Source organism: Ahaetulla prasina, chromosome 3, assembly GCF_028640845.1.
Source record: "Ahaetulla prasina isolate Xishuangbanna chromosome 3, ASM2864084v1, whole genome shotgun sequence".
In the NCBI taxonomy this organism is placed as follows: Eukaryota; Metazoa; Chordata; class Lepidosauria; order Squamata; family Colubridae; genus Ahaetulla; species Ahaetulla prasina.
Window position 1 is genome coordinate 178,400,453 of NC_080541.1, and position 26,232 is coordinate 178,426,684.

At 38.7% G+C, this 26,232-nt stretch overlaps 1 protein-coding gene across 2 annotated transcripts; it reads right to left on the reverse strand.

Annotated features, from left to right (window-relative positions):
* Positions 1-1,543: 1,543 nt before the first annotated feature.
* Positions 1,544-25,737, reverse strand: MPL (MPL proto-oncogene, thrombopoietin receptor). 2 transcript variants are annotated; one of them, XM_058177709.1, is made up of 12 exons: positions 25,368-25,737; positions 20,132-20,261; positions 19,380-19,561; positions 17,702-17,856; positions 17,202-17,358; positions 12,733-12,868; positions 10,560-10,717; positions 10,239-10,381; positions 5,775-5,931; positions 5,552-5,639; positions 5,360-5,453; positions 1,544-4,038 (listed from the first exon to the last, which is right to left on the reverse strand). In XM_058177709.1, the coding sequence occupies exons 1-12, from the start codon at positions 25,465-25,467 to the stop codon at positions 3,610-3,612; spliced, it is 1,929 nt and encodes a 642-aa protein (XP_058033692.1). In that variant the 5' UTR covers positions 25,468-25,737; the 3' UTR covers positions 1,544-3,609. The 2 variants fall into 2 exon arrangements, with proteins under 2 accessions (XP_058033692.1, XP_058033693.1); XM_058177710.1 differs by having other exon boundaries at positions 1,546-3,315.
* Between the last annotated feature and the right edge of the window lie 495 nt (positions 25,738-26,232).

A 26,232-nucleotide genomic window follows, 5' to 3' on the forward strand; every position in this document is an offset into this window, starting at 1 on the left:
TTTATAGAAACGGACTTTTTTCATGAGATGTTATACCGTACGATACTGCACATCCTCTCATAGATGAGCCTCCCTATGGATAGTGGAGCACATCTTTTCTTTTATGTCTTTTCTTTTATGTACACTGGGAGCCTATGCACCAAGACAAATTCCTTGTGTGTCCAATCACACTTGGCCAATAAAATTCTATTCTATTCTATTCTATTCTACTCTATTCTACTCTACTCTACTCTACTCTACTCTATTCTCGCTCAAATTGTGGGTCTCCAGCCTTAATCTGGTTGTAATCTACATTTTTTCAGTTTTCCAAGGAACGAAATAATGTCCTAAAATGGAGACTTGTAATAGATTTTTAATTCAGAAAGTCAGTTTGTTCAACACTTTTTTTTTTTTGGTAACCAATAGCATCAGCATCTGTTGCACCCTCTATTTGCAGGAAGGACCTAAATAGGGAGTACCTACAGAAAAGAAGCTGTTTATCAAATACAGTTTTGAACTCAACTATTTGAAAAATGGATCCTGACAAAAAGTCCTCTGAGGCAGAGGCCCTGCAGTCCTTCAGATGTTGCTCAATTATTTCCAGGGTGCTTTTGCTAGCGTGGTTGATAGAGATGCTGAAATGAACAAGGATTATTATTTGCTATATGTTACTTTTTAAAGCCTTATTCTGAATTCGCTTACAAAAATGCTCCATGTTCTGCCTTTTGTGCGTTGATTAGTACATTTGATACTTACCTTAATCTTGGATTCATTTTTCAAAGTTCATTTTTAAAGATTTCAATATAATCTGGGAGTTCTGGATTCATGACTCCTGCTCAAAGAGCAGGTGGCAGTCTTGACCAGGAGACCACGGGTGAAATCCAGCAGATTCTGACAGGTTCTGGAGAACCGGTAGAAATTTTGAGTAGTTTGGAGAACCAGCAAATACCATCTCTGGCTGGTCCCAGAGTGGGGTGGGAATGGAGATTTGCAATATCCTTCCACTGGAGTGGGGTGGGAATGGGGATTTTGCAGTATCCTTCCCCTGCCATGCCCATCAAGCCACGCCCACAGAACTGGTAGTAAAAAAATTTGGATTTCACCACTGCAGAAGACCCTTTGAGCAAATGCAGGTTGTGTGCCAGTTATGCCCTTTCCTGGACCAACAATCCCTGTTCATAGTCACCCATGCCCTAGTCATCTCCCTCCCATCTTGACTATTAAAACACCCTTGAAAAACATCCAGAACTTTCAATTGGTTCAAAATGTGATGGCGTGCATGGTTTGGTGCAGGCTTAGATGTGCATTATGTGTCATCATCTGCAGGAGCTCCATTGGCTGCTGATTTATTTTGGAGTCCAATTCAAGATGCTGGTTGTCACTTCAAAGCCCTACATGGCTTGGGACCAGGTTATTTGAAGGACCATCTTTTCCCAATCAAATCTACCTGATCCACTAGAGCATGGAGGCAGGGAATGCTATGGATCCCCTCTCCTAAGGAGGTCCATCTGGTGGGGCCAAGAAGGGCCTTCTCCATGATGGCTGCCTCCGTGTGGAACATCATCCCCGCAGAGATGATTTATTTATTTATTTATTTAATTTTATCACAACAGTATATATAAGCATAAGCATGAAATAACTATACAATATATAAGCATATATATAAGCATAAGTATGTAGTAACTATATTAATTGGATATAATGGAGGGAAACAATAGGACAGGAACGGTAGGCACGCTTGTGCTCTTATGCACGCCTCTTTGACACTCTTTGACACTCTTTGGCTTTGCCAATGGGCCTGGGGACCCCAGTTGGGATAGAGCCCATAAAATGGCTTATTTGATTGTTTTTGCTGGGAAATGAGGGATTATTACTGTTTGATTGGTTTTATATTGGTTTTATACCTTTATATTTTTAATAAATACATTTCTGGGACAACTCCGCTGAAGAAATTTGAGTTTATTTATTATTACACTAGATATAATTGCCATTGTTCTAACAGAATATATCTCTTATACAAGGAAAATGAGAAGTAATTACAGTATGCAGTCTCAGATCCCAGTTTCTTTCCTTGCTTCAATCTCTCTTCCAACCGACGAGAGAGTATATTTATATTCAATATAACATCTTCAACTTGGCATTGGAATTGGCATCTCCAACTCTCTAGCTGACATTTTATTATAAAAGTGATATATACAATTACACCTTCAAAAAGCTGCCGTTTGTATTTTTCCGTCAGAACAGTTTTGCTTTCTTCCTATATATGGCAAATGGCTGTGTTCATCCCATTGGCTACAATGATTCAGCTGTCCATTTACTTCATTCAAAAACACCCTTTGCTTTGGTCCTTTCTCTGGACTTTCTATCAGCAGTAGAGCTTATGTAAGGCCCTCTGAGGTTTTATGTTAGTTTGACCGAAAGCAGTTCTGAGGAGCCCAGGAATCTGTGCCATTAATTGCTATATTATACATCTCATGCACTTAATTTGCTTGCTACAAGGAAGCATCAGAACAGAAGTACCTCTTGTCCTGGCTAGAGTAAGCCAGCAGAATTTACTTATCCTTTATTTCATGTACTGTATGATTCCGTTAAATATTGGGTCATCGTTATCCCACTTTTAAAGCAAAATGGATTTTAAAAGGTTGGTGAGATCTCTCTGGAGATGGTAAGAAGTCCTTTTACGACACTACAAGCTGTAGTAAATCAGTGCTATATGAATACCTAAATTTGATCCTCATGAAAAAAAAGTTCATTTAACTACCATGAATTACAGTGCTTGCATTATTCAAATAACATTACATTTGTTTACAAGCAACTATGGCAATACAAATAGTAATAGCGAATCCTAATTTGTACAAGTCAGGAGTAATGTGTGCCATATTTAAAACCAGTGAAATAAATCTGATATTACAGTGATGTAACATAGAGTGGTGTCTCACAAATTGTATTTGTGTGCTCAGCATGGTGCATTTTCTATTTAGCTCTATTTCTGGTTATGCTAAGCAGTTGCATTACTACAACCCTTTCATCTTTTCCATAAAACATACTTTGCATATTTCTTCAAAATGGAAAAAATATTTAAAATCTTGCTTTTTTTTTAGCTGACATACAAATCACTGGGACTCAGCTGCGTAGGAATCACTTTGCTTTTGGAGATCTATGGTTACCAGATACAATGTGGTTATTCCTTGGGATAAAGTTCCACATTCGACTCCACCTCACAGTCCAGTGCCTGGGTTGGTAATTTGAGGCCACAAATCCTCAAATCCTTTTGCAGCAACCAGAGTACCCTTTGGCCATCAGTACCAGAATTTGGCAATATAATTGCCTGCCATTCTGAAATGAAAAACACAGAAATGTTGTAGTGTAATTTTTTCCCCTTTCAAACCAAAATGAGTCCTGTGTGAGTACAGTTCTAGTCACTTTCCACCATTGCTTTCCAAAAATTCAAGGTAACTTTAGGCCATGAAAAATTGCCCAATCTGCTCTAGTACAATTTCAGTTGGTCCATAGATTTGAAGAGTGCCGGCTAAAGACCTGCTTTACAATTGAAAATTGTTTGTATTGTATTACAAACTTCCACAGGGCCTAATAATTTCTCATAGTGTCTATGAGAAATGATAGACCCAATCAGCCCATTAGCAAATATGTCTGGTTTGAAATGTCAGTGACAGATGTGGTTTGGTCATCAGAAATTTCCTGCCTTCTTTCTTCTTTAATCTCTGACGGTACGTTCAACAAGATAAAGGGAGTTATTTCGGTCATTGGCTCTGATGTTACATGTAGATCATGTTCCAAGGACTGTGGGAAAGCATTTCCATTATCATTTGTGTCATCAAAGTATTCATTTTCACTGTGGCTGCTTTGGGGATTGTTAGTACTCAGCACCATGTAGTGCTGGTGGGAAGAAGGCTGACTGCCCCATTCTGCTTGTTCCGCTGAACTCATATCTAGCAAAGGGTCAAAGCTGGGTGTTTCCAGGGGTTTCTCAGACAGTACTTCCAACAAGCAAGTCAAAGGCACATCCTCCAACATTTTGTTGCAAAATAAAGCATTTACCTAAAAGTTCAGAAAGAAACAATCAGAAATTCAGAAGGGCCTCTGAATTATTCCCTCCCTCCCTGACATTCTCTTTATGCAGTGGTGAGTTTCAATTTTTTTTACTACCAGTTTTTTGGGTATGGCTTGGTGGGCATGGCAGTGGAAAGTTACTGCAAAATCCCCATTTCCTCTCGATCAGCTGGGACTTGGGAGGCAGAGAATAGATGGGGGTGGGGCCAGTCAGAATTTTTACTACCAGTTCTCTGAACTATTCAAAATTTCCACTATCAGTTCTCCAGAACTGGTCAGAACCTGCTGAAATCCACCTCTGGCTTTATGGGAATCTGCATGAAATAATAATGTGAAAGACAATAAAGAACACTATGTACTCCAACTAGGAAAAGATAAAAATCACAAAAAATTCCACCCAGGATTTAGCTTGTACTTTACTATAGATAAGGGAGACTTCTAGGCACAAGCTAACTTTACCTCATTTTATTTCTGTACATAATACTGTTTCTATCATCACATACATCACAGTTCAGAAATGGGATGGAACTGAAAAAGTCTGCATCTTGGAAAAATCAGATGAGAAATGGTTTTGTTCATATTATTCCTGAAATCTGGAAAATATGCTCACAGAACGATGCAAGATTCTCACAAAAAAGTATATCAGAAGGAGTTAAAAAACAGGAATGTTCTTCTTTCCTAGTCAAAAGACGGCCTAATTCTGCTTCTACTGACTTACTGCATTAGAAGTAATACACTGTAAGAAGTTAGTACCCACCCCCTCCTAGAAAAATGAAATATTCTAGGAAATATGAAAAAGGTAGAATATTATACCTTCCTGGATGAGAAAAAGATAAACATGCTCTTGGAAAACAGCCCCCACCTTTGTTAGGAAGACAAAAGACATCTTATCTACAACACAAAAGACCTTCAGCTCCAGAGTGATGGAATTAAGACATGGCTCTCAGGACATGATAGGATTAGCCCTTTACCCATTTTATCACATGGCACCTGGAAAGATTACATCACCCAGCAAGGCTCAACCAAGTTTGGGACTCAAAAACACAGCCTACAGAGTTGCCCCTGTATGGCTCCATGGGAGTCTGACAACCAATCAGAATACAAGCTTAAATTCAAAGCCCAACAGAGGGCATAAAACCAAGGCATTCTCACCATCTCTGCCCTTTTCTGCTCAGGAACTCAAGCCATGTGATTCTGTTCATCAATTAACCCACTTTCCAAGCAACTTCCATGAATCCATGTCTTTTCCCCCTCTGGAACTGAACCCAGAAGGACATTTCTTCCAACAACAATAAAAAGAAAGTCTCACCTGCTGCTGCTGCTGTTTGTCATTATCCTTGAAGAATCCATCTAGGACATGATGTAAGTCTGGAATGCGTGGCCAGAGCTTTTGTTTCACACTACTATTAACAAAGAAACACAGATGGTCGCAAAAGGATAACAACTCCTATGCCAAACTATGTTTTTTATTCAATGGCTGAGCTGCACAGAACTCAGTTACCTGTAGTTGGAGAGGCAGGTAAAGCCCAATCCCAGCACAAGTCCTGCACACAGCAAGAGTGCAATGGCTACGATCATAACTACTGAATCTGAAGTAGAAGCACATTGTGGTGAATTTGTGGCTTTTCTTTCCCTGAGGCTCAGCAGTCTTTATTTCATTTGTCAAGTATTTTCTCTCCATATCTAGCAACCTCTCTCCAGTACACACCACTGATGTTGCTTACCTGCACCAGGTGGGACTTCAACACACACTAATTCTGACCAAGTGCTCCAGTCCCCACGGAACTTTTGGCCATCTGGCTGGGTACGCAGCTGAAGGCAGTAGCGATCCTGGATGGCCAGATGAATTTCACTGGTGTTTGAGTACTGCACCTGTAGAATCTACCCAGAAAATGGCCCCATCATGTACAAGTAGTTCTCCATTTACAACAGTTCATTTAGTGACCGTTTGAAGTTACAATAGTGGCTTATGACTATTTTTCACACTTATGACCATTGCAACATCCCAATGGTCACGTGATTTACATTCAGATGCATGACAACAGACTCATATTTATGATGGTTGCAGTGTTCAGGAGTCATTTTGAGACCTTCTGACAAACAAAATCAATGGGGAATCCAGATTCATTTAACAACCGTGTTACTAATTTAACAACTGCAGTTATTCACTTAACAAATGTGGTAAGAAAAGTCGTAAAATGGGACAAATTCACTTAACAAATTTTTCACTTAACAACATATCTTGGGCTCAATTGTAGTCATAGGTTGAGGACTATCTGTACTCTACTAATTAGGTTCCTGGGTTTCATTACTGATACAATTGGGACAAGCAGCTCCATTGCTAAGCAATGTGGTCATTAAACAATACATTGTGTGATCAGATAGGTTTATCGCATCAATTCTGTCATAGTTCTTAAGCAAATCACATGATTTGCCGCCTTGTCCATTGACTCTGCTTGTTGCTGTGAGGCGCTCAGATAGCAATTGCATGACCATGGGACACTTTGATGATCATTCAAACCAGCTGAATCTCAATTACATGACTGCAGGGGCACTGTGACCATCATAAGTGTCAACACCAATTGCAAAGTTATTCTTTCAGCATTGTCGTAACTTTGAGTCACTAAACAGAGCAGCCATTAAGCAAGGACTACCTGTAGCCTTAAATTACAAAAAGGTTTCAACTGAAGTTTTTAAAAAGCTTCTGGGCAGTTTAAGAAAGAAGGGAATTGATGGTGTGAAATGGAATATGTTTTATGTTATATTTTAGATTATGTTTGTTAGTTACAATACCCTGTATTCTGTTCTGGGAAGTCTCGGGGGGGGGAGGACGGGGGAAATGGGGGGGGGGAAGGGGAAGACTATAAATTGATTGGTTGCCATTGTACAGGAATAATGGTAGAATTAAACAAGTTGGAATGGTGTAAAATCGGGACTGCTCGGTAACCACTCCCGAAGGAAAGAGGAGTAAAGAAGGAAGAAAGTAGGTAGGCAGGTGGGTAGGTAGGAAAGAAGGGAGGGAGAAGAAAGGATAGGAGGAGAAGAAGAAGGAGAAGATTAGAAGGTTAGAAAGGATGGTAGTGAGAAGTGGGAAAGAGGTGGGGAAGTGGGAAAGTGAGGAGAAGGAAGGTGGGGAAAGTTGAAGAAGGATGAGAAGGGAAGAAAGGATTAAGGGAGGGAGTGGCGGTCGAGCAGCCCTGATTGAGTATAATTTGAGTATAGGATTGATTGTTGGATAAGTGATTGTATTGTACACTGGTCAAATTGTGGGAATTATTATGGAAAATAAAAAAATTTTGCTCCTAAAAAAAAAAAAAGCTTCTGGGCAGTAAAGGGCAGATTCATACCCCAATTCCTCAGGAATCAGGCCTACTACAAAGTTTGTCTCCCAAGCTTAAGAAAAGAATTCAAAATACCAATCAGCCCATCCATGCTTTTCCTCCAGATGACCAACCGAATAAAATAATAAACATTATTCTGGGATTGTCCCATTGATATTAGCATAAATACTCTTGGTCCCATTTCATAAATAAAGGAAATTACTGTCACTACCTCATATCCACATTTTTTTCAGTACTGGTATTTCTATGCAATTATCTGATGAAATGCAGAAAGGTTTTTTTTTTTAATTTCTTTTTGTCACAACAATATACACAAACAATTGTCATAGAAAAAACAACATATCTTGAAGAAAAATATATATAAATATGTAAGTAAAAAAATATGCATCAACTATATTAATTTGATATAATGAAGGGAACAATAGGACAGGAACGGTAGGCACTTTTGTGCTCTTATGCATGCCCCTTATAGTCCTCTTAGGATTGGGGTGAGGTCAATAGTAGACAGTTTTTGGTTGAAGATTTTGGGATTTTGAGTAGAGACTATGGAGTCAGGTAATGAGTTCCAAGCATTAACAACTCTGTTACAGAAGTCATATTTTCTGCAATCAAGTTTGAAGCGGTTGACATTTAGCTTGAATCTATTTTTTGCCCTTGTAATATTGCGATTGAAGCTGAAGTAGTCTTTTATAGGAAGGATATTGCAATAGATGATTTTGTGTGTTAAACACAGGTCATGTTGAAGTCGACGGAGTTGTAAGTTTTCTAATCCCAGGATTTCAAGTCTGTTGGTATAAGGTATTTTGTTGTTTTCGGAGGAGTGAAGAACTCTTCTAGTAAAATATTTCTGGACTCATTCTATTGTATGTTTTGACAGGGTTTTTTTTTTTGGTTGTTTTTTTTTGGTATGAGGCAAATTTGCAATGGAAGGTTGATATGAAAAAAAAGGAAAACATTAAATTCAAGGCACTGGGGAAGGTGTCCCAAAAGATTACAATTAAGGCTGCAATTCTGTGATTGAAACCTTGTCTCTTCTTTATGTATTCTATATGCACACCACACAAAGAAAAAGGTGGGGCCTCAAGCCACTCTCTCAAAGGTTTTTCAGTTGTTTTAGAGCCATTCCTCTATTGCATTTTAAAAATCCTATGAAATATATAGCTAGCATGTTTGAACTGGGTACTTTGGTCAAACAGCCATGACAATAGATACATCTTGATAAGTTCTAAACAATGCTTGCAGAAATAGACAAGACTATTTCCAGAAACGGGACACGAAATCTCTTCAAACAAGCTGATCTACTAGTTTTTAGAATGCATAGAAAAACTGATTGACTTTCTGGCGCAAGCCATAATGTCTAAATGGAACTTTTACTAGAGAATGAGATGAATGCATGCCATACTTTTGTATTTGGCTCAAGACACAACTAAAGCAACCAGCAATGTATAACAGCTTAACAAAAGAGGTTTTAAAAAGCTTAGGAATAAAAAGAAAATCCTCCCCTTTTTCAAACATGCCATAACCTAAGGGACAACACTACTACAATTTATACTACAGTAAATGAAGTACAGCATGGGGAGTGTCTCATACAGAGGAAAAACCGTGACCTAGTCAACAGAATAATAGCTAGATACTGCTGTACAAATAATCCTCAAGTTATTACCCAATTGGGGCCATAATTGTCAACAGTAGGCAAGGCAATAGTTACCATAACTGAATTGCACCTGATTTTATGACCTTTTTGCTACAGTTGTTAAGTGAATCAGGTGGTTATGAAGCAAAACTGATTTTTCCATTGACTGTGCTTGTTGCTTGTTGCCTGGGAAGATCACATGAGCCTGAGATGGTACAACCATTATAAATACATGCCAGTTGCTAAGCATCTGAATTTGGTCACATGACCATGGGGCTGCTACCATTATTGTAAGAATAGAATAGAATAGAATTTTTATTGGCCAAGTGTGATTGGACACACAAGGAATTTGTCTTGGTGCATATGCTCTCAGTGTACATAAAAGAAAATCCTCCCCTTTTTCAAACATGCCATAACCTAAGGGACAACACTACTACAATTTATACTACAGTAAATGAAGTACAGCATGGGGAGTGTCTCATACAGAGGAAAAACCGTGACCTAGTCAGCAGAATAATAGCTAGATACTGCTGTACAAATAATCCTCAAGTTATTACCCAATTGGGGCCATAATTGTCAACAGTAGGCAAGGCAATAGTTACCATAACTGAATTGCACCTGATTTTATGACCTTTTTGCTACAGTTGTTAAGTGAATCAGGTGGTTATGAAGCAAAACTGATTTTTCCATTGACTGTGCTTGTTGCTTGTTGCCTGGGAAGATCACATGACCCTGAGATGGTACAACCATTATAAATACATGCCAGTTGCTAAGCATCTGAATTTGGTCACATGACCATAGGGCTGCTACCATTATAGTAAGCATGAGGACTAGTCATATGTCACTCTTTTCTCTGTAATTTCCATTGCTAAACTGATAGCTGTAGGTAGAGGACAACCTGTTCTGTAGTAATAAATCTTGGAATAGCCAAAAATAAATGTTTACTGTTTCTAATTTGGATCTACTGTATGAAGAATGCTCTTATATCCCCACTCTCCTTTTACTCTTTGTAACCTTTTTTTTAATGATATAAGTAGGATATTGTAGAGGTTGCAGAATAGGACAACATTCCAGCAGAGTAAAATAAATTTAAGGTAGCAATTTCTTATAGCTTGGAAGCCATACTTCTAAATTTGCATTACAGAAGCATTTATTTGCAACTATCTTGCACTGCTAATTGGGTATCACAAGACTATCTGCTGGTGAAAAAATACCTTCCATTTCAAGGTGTCCTGTACCGTATACCGTATCTGATATACCATGTGTTCAGCTAGTTCTTCTAGTGGGGAGGCCCACTCCAGCCTTAGTATATTTCTGTCTATTGAAGCCTCCAGTATTCTTGGGGGAGCAGTGTGTACTATAACAGGAGAAAAGGAGAGAGGAGCTAGTTAGGTCAGCTTAGCTTCATGTGGAAGCAGTATTGCATATTTTCTAATATTGATGTTCTTTTGATGCTAGACCATTCCAGGACAGCTCACTCTTTTGAGCTGAAAGTCCTGATGGTGCTGAGGCCAAGAGATGCTGAAGATTCTTACCCACATGGTACAGTTTGAATGGCTCTTCAAAGTAGCTGATCTCTTGCTCACTCTGGTTGATAGTCACCAGGATCGAAAGGTATTGAGTGTTGCTAGGCTGGAAGGTGCATGTGCAGGAAGCAGGGTCTTTCTTCTTACATTTGTGCCAGATTTGCCCTCTGCAAATTAAAATGGACGATAGTGATATGATGATGAGTTGATTGCTAGAACTATCTGAATTTGTCTTTTAAACAGTTCTTAAATTATCAACCACACTTACATTTTCCTTGACAGTTAGTACTCGTGAGTAGGAAATCCGTAGTGAGTCACAGAGAACAATTAGAAATAAAGAAACAATTAGAGAGCATTTCACCGAGGCAGCCTTCGTCGGTGCCATCTTGGAAGTATCTTTTCTTTTATGTACACTGAGAGCATATGCACCAAGACAAATTCCTTGTGTGTCCAATCACACTTGGCCAATAAAATTCTATTCTATTCTATTCTACTCCCAAGTTCTGTTTAGGCTTTCCCTCCAATTTAGGCGAGCCCACTAACCATATTGGAATGAATATGATTAGCGAGATTTGTTAAGTTGTAAAAAAAAATCTAAAATGTGCCACCATCACTCCATCTATTCATCATTCCTGTTGTGTTATAATTACCCATCATCCCTTTCTATTGATTACCATAGGCCCATGATGGCAAACCTATGGCATGGGTGCCACAGGTGGCACATGTAGGCACGCGAGCGTTGCCCTAGCTCAGTTCCAGCGTGCATGGGCGCACTGGCCAGCTGATTTTCAGGCCTTCCAGTCCCACCAGAAGTCAGGAAATGGGCCACTACCGGCCTTGGAGGGGGTGAGGAAGACCATTTTCACCCTCCCCAGGCTCCTAGAAAGCATCTGGAGCCTGGAGAGGACAAAAAATGGGCCTACCGGGCCCACCATGCCATCGTGTGCCAAAAGCGGGGGGAGCACGAGGGGGTCATGTGAACATGTGTGGCGGGGCAGGGAACATTGAATTATGGGTGTGGGCATGCACATGTGCAATCCCCCCACATTCCCCCCCGCTTTTGGCATGCAATGGCAAAAAGATTAGCCATCACTGCCATAGGCCATTTGAAATATATAGGCCCTGTGAAGAAGATGCATTACCAGGGCCGAGATACAGAAATGAGAAATGAAACAGGCATTGCAGTAGAGCCTCCTCCTAAACCTATTATGGTTTGAGACTTAATAAACACTAAATAGGTGAGGTTGTTGTGAGTGGCACAAAGTCCGAGTGGCACAAACTGTTATTAACACACAGTTGCCTGCAATTACAATTACTGCAGGCTCGAGTCCCACCAGGCCCAAGGTTGACTCAGCCTTCCATTCTTTATAAAGGCAATGAGTTGACTTTGTATATAAATATACAAATAGGATGAGACTATTGCCTTACACAATGTAAGCCGCCCTGAGTCTTCGGAGAAGGGCGGGATATAAATTCAAATTTTAAAAAATAAAATAAAATAAAAAGCCAGTCACTGTCAAGCAACAAAGAAGCAGGACTGATGTGATATCATTTTTAACTGCTGTGTTAGGACTGGAGAAACAGGTTCAAGTTGCCATTCAACTTGAATGAAATTCGCCTAGTAAGCTTTGGTCAGCTTCTTCAACTCAGCCTAATGTTTTTCCCAGGGTTGCTAATGTTAAATAGGTAACTTAAACAGGAGAACTATCTATGCCATCAAAACAATTTGAAAGTAGGGTGGGATTTGCATTAATTAAATGTTCGTAACCTTGCTTGGTAACCTAAGCTATCAAATATGACTCAGAGCGATGCCTATACGTGTATGCCTAGTTTTGTGTAGTGGTGTAGGCTAAAACCCAGGAGATTGCGAGTTCTAGTTCCAACTTAGGCACAAAGCCAGCTTGGTGACCTTGGGTCGGTCACTTTCTTGTAGCCCTAGAAAGGAGGCAATGGCAAATCACTTCTGAAAAACATTGTCATGAAAATTGTAGGGACTTGTCCAAGCAATGCCCAAGAATCAGAAACAATTGAACGGAAGAAAAAGAAATGCCTATACTGTATACGTATGTGAAAACTGAAGAACACTACTTGGAATGGTACCTGGAACAGGAGCAAAAACACAAACTTTGGGACAGAACAGGAAAGAGAAGACCCGGTACTGTTCATTTGTCCATCTAGTCACCTTGTGCTGCTGCTGCTGCTGTTGCTTTCCATCCAGTACAAGCGGCTGTGAAAAGGGCCAGACCTCAGGAGCTTCTTGTTCCACTGGCAGTGCAATTGATACAAGTCTGGAGTGAAGCAGTGCAGACCAATTGCCTCTGTCCAGAAAGGAAAACAGACGCAGAACAATTTGACAGCAGCTTTTTTCAGTACTATTTTGTGTTCCCACATGCAACACATGACACTTTGCAGAGAGTGGCCTATCCACAGAATTGTCTTCTAAAAACTCTATGCCACTAAACTACACTCCCCAAATCTCTTGCTACTGGTCATACCGAGTGAGGCTGCTTGGAAATGTGGCTCAGAACATCTGCAGAGCTCTAGCTATCTATCCTAAAGATGTCCTTCATGCTTTTCAGAACATTTCTTGCATGGTCTAACCAAAGGTGGGTTTCAGCAGGTTTTGATCAGTTCTGGAGAACCAGTAGCGGAAATTTTGAGTAATTCAGAAAACCGGTAAATACCACCTCTGACTGGCCCCGCCCCCATTTATTCTCTGCCTCCTGAGTCCCAGCTGATTGGGAGGAAATGGGGATTTTGCAGTAACCTTCCCCTGGAGTGGGGACGGAATGGAGATTTTACAGTATCCTTCCCCTGCCACGCCTACCAAGCCACGCCCAGCAAGTCACACCCAAACAACCAGTAGTAAAAAATTTTGAAACTCACCACTGGCTCTAACTCAAAGGTGTCAAACTCATGGCCCTTGGCCCAGATGCATCATGTGCTGGCTCCGTCCCTGCCCAGTTTAGTGAAGGGGGAAAAAGTCCCAACACGTCATGTGACGCCGCCATTATGGCATGAGTTTGACACCCCTGCTAACTCCTTCCCCTTAGAAATGTTTCATGAATTTATTCTTTATTATAAAATGTGAAAAAAACCATCATTAACAAGAAAAATAATTATATTTAGATTTTTTTATTGCTGTGCCTTAGAAGCAAAACTCTTTCTGGAAAGGAAAGGACCAACCTGAATTTGTAGAAAGTTGGGGCACATCTAGATGGAAGATTCCTCCCCCTCTGGTTTGTGTGTGTGCGAATAAAGAAGTAAGAAGATGCAGAAAAATGACCTGAAAACCAAGCCCTATCTAACAAAATGAAATTCGGTGGTGAGAAAAATAAGAGTTTATGTTTAGGCAAGGAAAACTAAAAGAACAGACATAGTATGGGCGGTACCTGGCTCAATAGTAGTAATTACGAGAGGGATCTTGGGCAGGAGTGAAATGTAAAATTTGTTACTACTGGTTCTGTGGGCGTTGTTTGGTGGGGGGGGATGTGACTGGGTGGGTGTGACCAACTTTTTTTTCCTTTTAAAAACATTTTTTTAAAAGCCTCTGATGATCAGGCAACTCAGTTAGGATTGCCAGAGGAGCCTTTTAAAATCATTTTTTCTACAACCTCTTCAGCCGAAGAGGTTGTAAAAAAAATGCTTTTAAAAGCCTCTGATGATCTCAGCTGAGCCACGCGATCATCAGAGGTTTTTTTTTTTTAACTTTTAAAAGCATTTTTTCGGCTGAAGAAAAAATGCTTTTAAAATTTAAAAAAAAACCCTCTGATGATTGCACAGCTCAGGTGGCCATGGGGGTGGGGCCGGGATTTTTGCTATCAGTTCTCCAAACCGTCTGCCACTATCGCTACTGGATCAGGTGATCAGGTCTGAACCAGGAGCATTTGACCCCTGATCTTGGGGTCCTGGTAGACAATTTATTTATTATTTATTATTTATTTTATTCGATTTTTATACCGCCCTTCTCCCGAAGGACTCAGCAGTGTGCTGCAGCTGCCAAAAAAACCAGCACAGTTGTAGGCTTCATAAACACAGGGCTAGAATCAAGATCATGTGAAATGTTAAGATAACTTTATAATGCCTTACTTGGTAAGACCACACTTGGAATATTGAATCCAGCTTTAGTCACTATGATATAAAAAAGATGTTGAGATGTTGAGAGTGCAATGAACAGCAACGAAGATGATATGGGACTGGAGACTAAATTATATGAAGAATGGTAAAGGAATTAGATGTGTCTAGTTCAGTGACAAGAAGAAGTGATGGGGTAACATGATAGCAGTGCTCCAATATCTAAGGGGCTGCCACAAAGAAGAGGTGGGTCAACCTAGTCTCCAAAGAACCTGAAGGCAAAACAAGAAGCAATGGATGGAAACTTATCAAGGAGAGAAGCAACCTAGGAGATTTTGTGACAATTAGAACGATTAATCAGTGGAACGACTTGTCTCCAGACATTGTAGGTGCTCCAACACTGCAAGTTTTTAAGACAACCATTTGTCTGAAATGGCATAGGTTTTCCTGCTTGAGCAGGGGTTGGACTAGAAAACCTTCAAGGTCTCTTCCAACTCTATTATTCTGAAGGCACAGATTTTTAAAGTGAAAGATAATAAGGGATTTCTCATAAAATTCCATAAATGAGGCATGACAAATTTAGAAGAATATTCAGACAAGGAAAAATATAATACACTTAACAGGGGCAGGGGCAGGGAATTAGATCAAAGGACCAACTACTGCCTTTGGAGCCAGATTCAGCCTAAACCAGAGCCAGTTGTCTGTCCCATCACCATGTTTGGGGGAACATAAAATTAAATTCAATTGCTCCATTTTGCCTACAGTATCTACCTTCCCAGGAAAAAAAGCTGCCGACACAAAATGACTGAAAAAATTATTGCCACAATTGGGTGGCACAAAGCATATTACACACTGATGAGCTGTAATATCTAAACTATGCCAACTGCTGTTTGCTTGCTCTGGACAATAAAAATGGGGATGGTAATGTTAAAAAGTCTACTAAATCTTCTCCTGGCACAAGGACTCCGGTGAACTAGTCACATATTTGAGAAGCTAGGCAATATTTTTTAACAAGTGCCTTTTGATTCAGTTAATGTAATTGTGTATTGCTAGAATCATTGTAAGGAAATTGACTGAATTAATATCTAATTGGGTCAAGTGCTAGCAGAACTGTTAGGAAGTAAACATCCAAACTGAGCAGGGAAGCAAATTTTGAACAGAAACACATGCAAGAATTAATGAAAAGAAGTTAGACCTTATGCCCTGGTTGAGTTTGCCCTCCATATGCTCTCCAATAAAAGGGCGCACAATGGCTCAGCAGTTGAAGATGCTGAGCTTGTCAGCTGGAAAGCTGACATCCTAGGTTAAAGACCCAAGTGTCATGTGACAGTGTGACCTCCCATTACTTTCCCTAACTCCTGCCAATCTAGCAATTCGGAAGCATGCAAATGCAAATAGATAAATAGGTATCACTTTGGTGAGAATGTTACAGCATTCTGTATGCCTAGGCATAGAGTCATGCTTGGCTACATGACCACAGAAATGTCTTTGGACAACACTGAGGGGCTAAGGAATGAAAATGAGCACTGTCCCCTAGAGTTGGACATTACTGGGCCAGTGGTGGGTTTCAAATTTTTTTACTACCGGTTCTGTAGGTGTGGCTTGATAGGCGTGGCATGGCTTGGAGGGCATGGCTTGGTGGGTGTGGCAGGAGAAAGAAAATATAAAAACTCCATTCCCACCCCACTCCAGGTGAAGGATACTGTAAAATCTCCATTTTCTCCCCAATCCAGGGAAAGGTGTCTGCAAAATCCCCATTTCCTCCCAATCAGCTGGGACTTGGGAGGCAGAGAATAGATGGGGTCAGGGCCAGTCAGAATTTTTACTACTGGTTCTCCGAACTACTCAAAATTTCTGCTACCGGTTCTCCAGAACTGGTCAGAACCTGCTGAAACCCACCTCTGAACTGGGCAAGAGAAACCTTTACCTTGCTCTCTGATGCTTTTTAATCATGCCCATATACAATAGCCAAACAGACTCCAGAACTGGAAATAAATATTCATGACTCTCTGTCCTTTCTTCTTTCAGTCATGCTAGCTATGCAAATGCAGATTTGAGTTCTCCTTTTTCGTATCAGGATAATCAGTAGTTTCATGCTATGGTTCCTGAAGAAAATGCAACATTTGCATTTCCATCATTTCAGATTCCTCAATACTGCATCTCCATGGGGGTTATTGAATTATTTAATAGCAATATAGAATGAGAGAGTAAAATGTATTTGCAATTCATTGTTTCATGGGGCGTGGTTTTTATATATGGGAAAATATCTACAGGCCAGAAAAATTTGCAAGTACTATAGCAGAAATACGGATTCCCAAGCCTTATATGTCTACTTTCGGGTATAGACATGCCTCTTGAAGAGGAAAAATTGATTTTATAGGGTTATAGAATCCATGCTGGCAACAATTTCATTTTCTTTAGTTTTTCATTTTGCATTAGTAATATTGAGGCAATATAACTCTTGATACATCCAATTGTGGTACCTGGAGGTTCTACTTCCATATAGAAATGCTGTATCCTTCCATGCTATCACCCTAAAGTTGTACCACTGACAGCTGCTTCCTACAGGCCACTTACCAGGAAGGTGGGGTGTTTCTGCTGTCACTGCTGGAGACCAGGGTCCCCAGAAACCATCAAGAGAGACGCCATCAGGTTTGGAGCGAACTTGGATGTGGTACTGCTGTCCTGGAAGTAGATTCTTAAGCTGGCACATATAGGTGTTTTTCACTGCAATCTACAATAAAATAGAATAAGAGTATAAATGTTTCTTCAGTTAGCAAAAAAGCAGGGGTGAAATCCAGCAGGTTCTGACAGGTTCAGGAGAACCGGTAGCGGAAATTTTGAGCAGTTCGGAGAACTGGCAAATACCACCTCTAGCTGGCCCCAGAGTGGGGTGGGAATGGAGATTTCGCAATATCCTTCCGCTGCCATGCCCACCGAGCCACACCATGCCCACCAAGCCATGCCCATAGAACTGGTAGTAAAAAAAATTGGATTTCCCCACTGCAAAAAAGTAATAGAGCAAAAATATACTCCAGCCATTATAGCAAAGCCATTTTTTCCTATATTAGCCATACCCTGAATGGTGGCTGAATGGAATCCTCAACACCATAAAGAACTTCATAAATCAAGAAGTCTGCGTAGCTCATAGATGGAGGCATCCAATTTACAAGCAACTGTTGGGCAATCCCTGGCCACTCAACTGTTACATTTGTTGGTGGAGCAATAAGACCTTAAAACAACAACAACAAAGCAAAACAAAAAAAATCAATGCTCTTGCTTATCTCTATGCCATTCATGTGATGATTGAATAGGAAAGAACAGCCTTTCTAGATTGAACAGAAGGCAGTCTGATCAATAGAGTTAGCATTCTAATTTGCTAGAGCAGAAATTGGGAATGTCTGTTACAAATGCACCTGTGCCTTTCTTAGAATTGCTAGCTGAACTTTCTTACAAGATCTACTAATTAATTTATTGTCTCAATTTATATGGCCACTCATCCCAGGTCCATTACTTACTCTGGGTGTTTAATAAATTAAATAATAATTTCATTAGTTTTCTGAAAAAAATCATAAAGGAAAGAACAACAACATACAAATGATCCTATTTCCATGGTTGAAAAAAAACCTAAATCAATGCAACCATTGTTCCCAGGCCCATTGACAGAAGAAATACCCTGAAGTGTACAGCTGTACAATTATAATCACATTCTATAGATGAAGGCCTTTTTTCTATGTTTATTTTAGCACCTTCTTCTTCATTTCTGCCTTATCTTTACACAGTTACATTTTAGGGTAAATGGCAATATTTTCTCTGTATTTCACCAGCAAAAGTTGTTTAGGCTGTTGGGAATATTAGGATCAGGGATTTCTTAGTAGTGGCTCCTCATTTTTGGAGCTCCTTTTCCCAGGGAGAAAAATAAAGCCTTGTTACTGCTTTTTTTTTAAAGAAAAACAAAAGTCATTTGTATTTTACTATAGGTGAGTTATTTTTTAGTAAAAGTAGGGTTTTTTTAAAAAAAAAGTTTAATTCATTGGTAGGTAAATACACTGTCTTAGCCGCATGCGATCCTCCAACCTTTTTTTCCCAACCTTTGCATTTTCTAGAACCAATCAGATCATATTGAAAAGACTGTGAACAACAGCATTTGATATTATCATTTTCTAACTCTGTGCTACATAAGATGCAAAACAGATGTGCTAAACTTTTGAAGGCCCATTGTGCCTATTTTGAGCTTCACCATTTTCTCAGGTTCCTTGCAAAAATTTTACCCTCTCTTCTGGGGACAGATTGCTCTGAAAAATGTTATCTTGTCTTCTGAGGACATCAGTAGGATCGGTCACACCTCTTAGAAACTGATAACTCTAGGCCCTGAAAGATGGATTGAAATAAAAGCCTGCATATTGCTTATGTCATGAAATGATATGATATAATAAATAAATAAATAAATAAATAGTTTGTAACTGTCTGTTATTAACTTCAGACAAGAACTTATCTGTCGGTGCCGAATTACTCATAGTGGTAATTAAATTCAATTAAATCCATCAATCTAGTGTCTTTGTGATTCACAGTTTCATTCCAGCAAGCATCAAAATTATAATATAGAAATCATTTTTGTATATGACTTGGCTAAAATTGTTGGGTCAAAGGAAGGTCATAGTATGAATGTGTTTAGGATGCTGGACTCTTCAAAGCTTTACCCTGTTCTCTTTCTCTGCTTCACATATAGTTTATAACCTGTTGGAAGAAACTTACCAACAGTGTTCACTCTGAGATAATGTGAGAATATGGTGTGATTACTAACACTATCCAACACTTCAACATTGAGTTCAATAAAGAGCTGAATGCCATAATAGTTTTCAGGAAATGTGCAGATGTGGCGCCAACTTCCATCTGTATTTTTCATAGAGATTAGAGCACATTCTTGGCTTTTGTCTCTGCAGGAGTAAAATAGAATAATTAGGATTGTGATACCTTCCCAGTGTGACTTAACCTAATCTTTTTTTGAAATGGCAAAAATGACTTTCAATCATCCCTTTCCTATAGTTCCTAGTAAAAACATGTAGTAAAAACACAGGTAAAGGTAAAAGTTTCCCCTGTCCAGTCATTCCAATTCTATGGGGCAGTGCTCATCTTCGTTGCTTCATTGAGGGAGCCAGCATTGTTCAAAGACACTTCTGTGGTCATGTGACCAACATACACCAAGGTACACAGAATGCTGTTACTTTCCCACCGAAGTAATACATATTCATCTACTTGCATTTGCACATTTTCAAATTGCTAGGGTGGACAGGAGCTGGAGCAGGTAATGGGAGCTCACTCTGTCGTGTGGCACTTAGGTCTTGAACTCACAAAAGCCAACATCTTTTACTATTGAGCCATCATGCCCACATATTTCCTAGACACCAAAGTAATTTGCTTAGAATCGGCATCTAAGTTTATAAGTATTTGGGCAAACCCTCCACCTCAGACAATTTGGACAGTCTATGTGGAAAATAACTTCCTACCCTTCATATGTATAGAAGAATCGATAGGCTCCTTTCACATGTGTTGGCTCATCCCAGAAACAGGTGAGATCCTCAAAGGTTCGAGAAAAGCAGAAGACATCTTCAGCTGTTTTGGCCAGTAGAATAGTTTCTATAAGGGGAGACGTGTTTTTTTTTTAAAAAAAATCAAAAAATAAATTGAATTCCTGGTACATTTTTAGGTGAAAAGAACAACAGCTATAACTCCCAAATTTATCAAGGGTACTGTAGTAGTCAAGATTATGACATCCTTGACAAAATGTTTTTTAGGAGCATGCTGCTATTTTTTAAGAGCAGCTTAAAATAGGAGTTGTGGATTTTGGCTCTGCATTACAGTTCCTTTTAAAACATAGTTTGTTAAACATGCCCTAAGGCCTGATTTACACATATTACACATAAAGTGAGTTCACATATTCAATTAAACATATGCAAGCAAAATATATCACGACTTAGCAGGATTTATTGTTATATATAAAATTTTATTAAAACTTTAAATACAAAATAAAAATTAACAAAGGCTAATATTTAGCAAGAAAAAAGGGAAAAAAGGAAAGTAAAAAAGAACAAAAAGTGTGGAAATCAAATAAAAGAAAAGAAAAAGCATTATAAAGAAGTGACTTTTGATTTTCTTTTATAGCACTTATAAATATAAATGTAAAATAATGTTTCCCACAAAAGGTCAATAAGGGGTTTCCAATCATCATTAAATTTAGACAACGTCCTATCTGTTCATCCTAATGAAAGCAGTTAATTTAGCCATTTCAGAAGTTCCATCATTTTCATTATCCATTCCTCCATTATCAGTAAAGTCTAATCTTTCCACTTTTGTGCATATAATAATATTGTTGCATCATATATAAAAACAGTTCCCTAATTTTTGAGTTTTAAAGTATTCTATATTATGTAATTGAGTCCAAAAATTTCTGCCTTTTTTATCTGTCAATTTTATGTGTAATTTAATTGTAAATTATAGGAATATTCTAACTTGATAAAGTGGATGCTAATCACTAGATTACTTTTCATGGAAATTTGTGGGAAATGGAAAAGAAATGATTGAATTCAAAGGCTATAAATTTTGTCACATCAGATTAATCAGATAAAATTCTGATTAATATATATAACTGAAAGCTTCAGAAACTTTTCTGATAACTGCTTTACTCATTTTAGAGTTTGTTTATATTGTTTTAAAGCAGGGATCTCCAAACTTGGCAACTTTAAGATTTGTGAACTTCAACTCTCAGAATTCCCCAGCCACAAGTCTTAAAAGTTGCCAGGTTTGGAGATCCCTGTTTTAAAGGTGGAAAAAAGAATAGTGACATTCAGCAGTGTTGAAAACATTAAGAGCATTTGGCAGCATCAGAACAGTATATTAATATCGTTGCATTTGTGATGTAGTGAAATGACATATACTCGGCATCACTTTCTTTTTGTGGTTGTAAATCTATGCTTTGTATGATTTTAATTTCTATTGACCACTTGTCCTGTTATAAACCTAAGTGCCATTGGTCTTATGGTATACTTGCTCTCTTTTTCAGGTAGAAATCTGAATTAAATAAATTATGATGATGAAAACATGAAACAAAGGAGCTGCTTATTAAACCCTCGTGGTCTATAGTAAGGGCATGGGAGACCCTTTGTTCACAAACATTCTAAAATAACCATGTGGTTTTGCGATAAGCGTTTGTTGAGGGCTTGGGGATGAAAGCTTCCTGCATTAGGGAGATAGAGCTCTCAAGGAAGTGGGGAGGAAACAAGAGGATCCATTACATATTACACATAAAGTGAGTTCACATATTCAATTAAACATATGCAAGCAAAATATATCACGACTTAGCAGGATTTATTGTTATATATAAAATTTTATTAAAACTTTAAATACAAAATAAAAATTAACAAAGGCTAATATTTAGCAAGAAAAAAGGGAAAAAAGGAAAGTAAAAAAGAACAAAAAGTGTGGAAATCAAATAAAAGAAAAGAAAAAGCATTATAAAGAAGTGACTTTTGATTTTCTTTTATAGCACTTATAAATATAAATGTAAAATAATGTTTCCCACAAAAGGTCAATAAGGGGTTTCCAATCATCATTAAATTTAGACAACGTCCTATCTGTTCATCCTAATGAAAGCAGTTAATTTAGCCATTTCAGAAGTTCCATCATTTTCATTATCCATTCCTCCATTATCAGTAAAGTCTAATCTTTCCACTTTTGTGCATATAATAATATTGTTGCATCATATATAAAAACAGTTCCCTAATTTTTGAGTTTTAAAGTATTCTATATTATGTAATTGAGTCCAAAAATTTCTGCCTTTTTTATCTGTCAATTTTATGTGTAATTTAATTGTAAATTATAGGAATATTCTAACTTGATAAAGTGGATGCTAATCACTAGATTACTTTTCATGGAAATTTGTGGGAAATGGAAAAAGAAATGATTGAATTCAAAGGCTATAAATTTTGTCACATCAGATTAATCAGATAAAATTCTGATTAATATATATAACTGAAAGCTTCAGAAACTTTTCTGATAACTGCTTTACTCATTTTAGAGTTTGTTTATATTGTTTTAAAGCAGGGATCTCCAAACTTGGCAACTTTAAGATTTGTGAACTTCAACTCTCAGAATTCCCCAGCCACAAGTCTTAAAAGTTGCCAGGTTTGGAGATCCCTGTTTTAAAGGTGGAAAAAAGAATAGTGACATTCAGCAGTGTTGAAAACATTAAGAGCATTTGGCAGCATCAGAACAGTATATTAATATCGTTGCATTTGTGATGTAGTGAAATGACATATACTCGGCATCACTTTCTTTTTGTGGTTGTAAATCTATGCTTTGTATGATTTTAATTTCTATTGACCACTTGTCCTGTTATAAACCTAAGTGCCATTGGTCTTATGGTATACTTGCTCTCTTTTTCAGGTAGAAATCTGAATTAAATAAATTATGATGATGAAAACATGAAACAAAGGAGCTGCTTATTAAACCCTCGTGGTCTATAGTAAGGGCATGGGAGACCCTTTGTTCACAAACATTCTAAAATAACCATGTGGTTTTGCGATAAGCGTTTGTTGAGGGCTTGGGGATGAAAGCTTCCTGCATTAGGGAGATAGAGCTCTCAAGGAAGTGGGGAGGAAACAAGAGGATCCATTACATATTACATGTAAATGTAGACCAAAAAAAAAAAAAAACCCCATACAATTTTGAAAATAGAAAAACTGTCTTAGAAAGCAGAGAAAACAGATTCCTTTCTCATTAGCAGAGCTGCCTGGAGACATTTTGCTGCCTGAACTGAAAGACAAGATCATCTCTCTCCTCCACCCTACATTTCAGCTATGAATGGAGAGTATGAACTTAGTTTCATGTTGATGATGAGACAGTGTTTTATTCTTCTAGTGGCTATTATATATCTGAGCTCAGGTGAGTAATTTAGGAAGACCAGGGCAAAAGAGAAAGGGCAGGAGCAGCAAGGAATCTGGTACAATTCCAGCATCTTTTGCCAGAGGCAGATTGGTGGGGCTACATAAACAATAAGAAATAGGAATATATTTGTTGCCATCCAACATGTGATGGAAATATAGCATTTCAAAGTAGGATTAAAAATATAGCTATTTAACTGATAAACTAAAGCATTTAGAGCAGGGATGTCAAACTCAAGGCCCAGGGGCTGGATCCAGCCTGCAGGGTGCTTAGGTCTGGCCTGCGGGGCTGCCCTGGAGGTAGTGAAGGACCAATCCGCGGTGCCTCTGCCAGCAAAAATGGAGCTCGGGAGAGCCGTGAGTGCTTGGCTCACCACAAGCGCCCCTGATATGAATGACATTGAGCTGGTCATGCCCACCTAGCCCTCTGAGGTCAAACACAATCCTGATGTGATCCTCAGTGAAATTGAATTTGACACCCCTGATTTAGAGCATTCTAGTATAGGGATGCCCCTCAATAACAAGTTTGCAACCTCTGGACCTATGCAGAAAACCAGAAAAGAATCATCAAGGCACTTTGATAGCAAACCTTATTTTCACTCTAAACTTTAATGTATTTCATTACATATATAACTTCAAGCCACACATACAAAATCGTACTCAGGCTCTTTTATAAAATCTGTACAGTATCTAATTTGCAGAGTCAATATCTATGTGAATCTTTCTTTCGTTAGCATTTTTATAGAAGCAACGTGCATTTTTTAAAAACAAGGACTGGATTTAAAGATAAAGAAACATATGTATTTATTTGTTTCAGAGTAGACAGTGCTGTATCCTAAAGAATCCCTCCTTTTGGGTACAATATAAAATAATCAGGATTATGATGGGGAAAATTTGTTTACTTGCCACTAGTGCATTATGTTTCATATTCCAGACACTAGTCTAAGACACTTTGGTCAATTGGCTTTAATAGAAATATCAGCCATTAGCTCCAAGTTACATTGTCCTATCCCTTATCTTTATCTTAATCTTAATAAACAGACAGTATATTTACCTTCATTCACAAAATAGGTTTTCCTTTGGACTAAAGAAAGAGAGCCTTATGATATAAGTAAGGAAGGCCCCCTGGAATTGATTTCTCTTGCTCAGTATCCAACTCCTGTTATCTCTGAATTGCTTTCTCTAAATACAGGCCACAGGCCACATACGTCACTTCACATCAATGCAGAAGGGAACAATTCAAAAGCCTAAAATGCTGCCTTGATACACATTGAGACATAACCTTTTTGCACTTACAGTATTGACTGAGATTTTGTTTCCTCTCTGGGCTTTGTTACCCTTTCCTTCCAGCATCACTTCTTTTGCAAGTTATCACTAACTCTCAGAGTGGAACAATGACATGTTGATGATGTCGTAAAATTGGAAAGAGAGCTAAATTATATAAAATGATGGAGTTTTGTTTTCAATTCTCCCACATTGCTGAAAGGATATAGAGACGCCTCTTTGCTAGATACAGATACGTTTGAAAAGTGAGTGTGCCTAAGTTCAGTTTACAATTAATAGACTGTTTATCCAGAAAATTTCTCTCAAGTGGATTTCCTAGTTTCAGAGTTATGTCCAGAAATTAGCAATGTCAAATAAACCGACTGAGATGTTTCCATAAATTTTCATCCCCCTTCCCAGCATAATAGTTATTTTCCCACCTGGGCTATATTTACATTTAGATTTGCAGAACTCTAGAAAAGCAGCAAAAATTATGCTCTCCTCATAAACAAAGGGAAGTATAACAAATGTTTATCCTTACCTTCATCTGTAACAAGGGCAAAGTGGAACATACGTAAAATGGTGAGCAGGAGCATAACAAGGAAAGGAAGTGGTGTCACTGAGCAAAAATTGACTGCCATTCTAAAGGTGATCAACCATCACCAGTTTAGGTATCTAAACTGCAGCTGAGTATGATCACATAACCTGATTATGTGGTTATGGACATCTGAATGCACAGGAGGTCTGGACACTTGCTGAGCATGATGGGAGCAGTAACTGTTCAATCTGTTGTTTCAGTTAAGAAGGCTGAACTCCAAAACTCTGAGTCTCTGCTGTTGGACCTCTGTAGCGGAAACTTATCTGTAGAGCGTCACCCCAGCTGCTTAGAGGAAACTTTGGTAAAAGCCTTCTATAGTTCCAGTCCTGCCACTTCCCCAGCCCCAAACCACCATGCCATGGTCTGCAAGAGGGGAAACCCTGCCTAAAGGCTGTTGCTATCAGATAGGGTGAAAGTCCTGCCCTTGTGGTGGTGCCTTGGAGGATAGGTCCTTATACAGGAAATAAACATCCTTGACCCCGCATGGGATAGTATGAGAGGCAGGCAAGTGGTGATGGTCTTGAAATAGAATTAATCCATATAGGCCATCAACCCTCATTAGTGAAAAGGGACACTCTTTCCCCACTATCTAATGCACTGTTCAGAATATTTAAGGATGAGAAGCAATGTGATAGAATCATATGAATAAGCAAGAGCCAGATATCTGGAGAACCAAGAAAAGTAGTTGACTGGCATTGACTACCATTTTCAGGAGCATCTTCAGATCACTGGAGGTTTTCAAGAAAAGATTGGACAACCATTTGTCTGGGATGGAATAAGGACTCCTGTCTTGGGCAGAGGGTTGGAC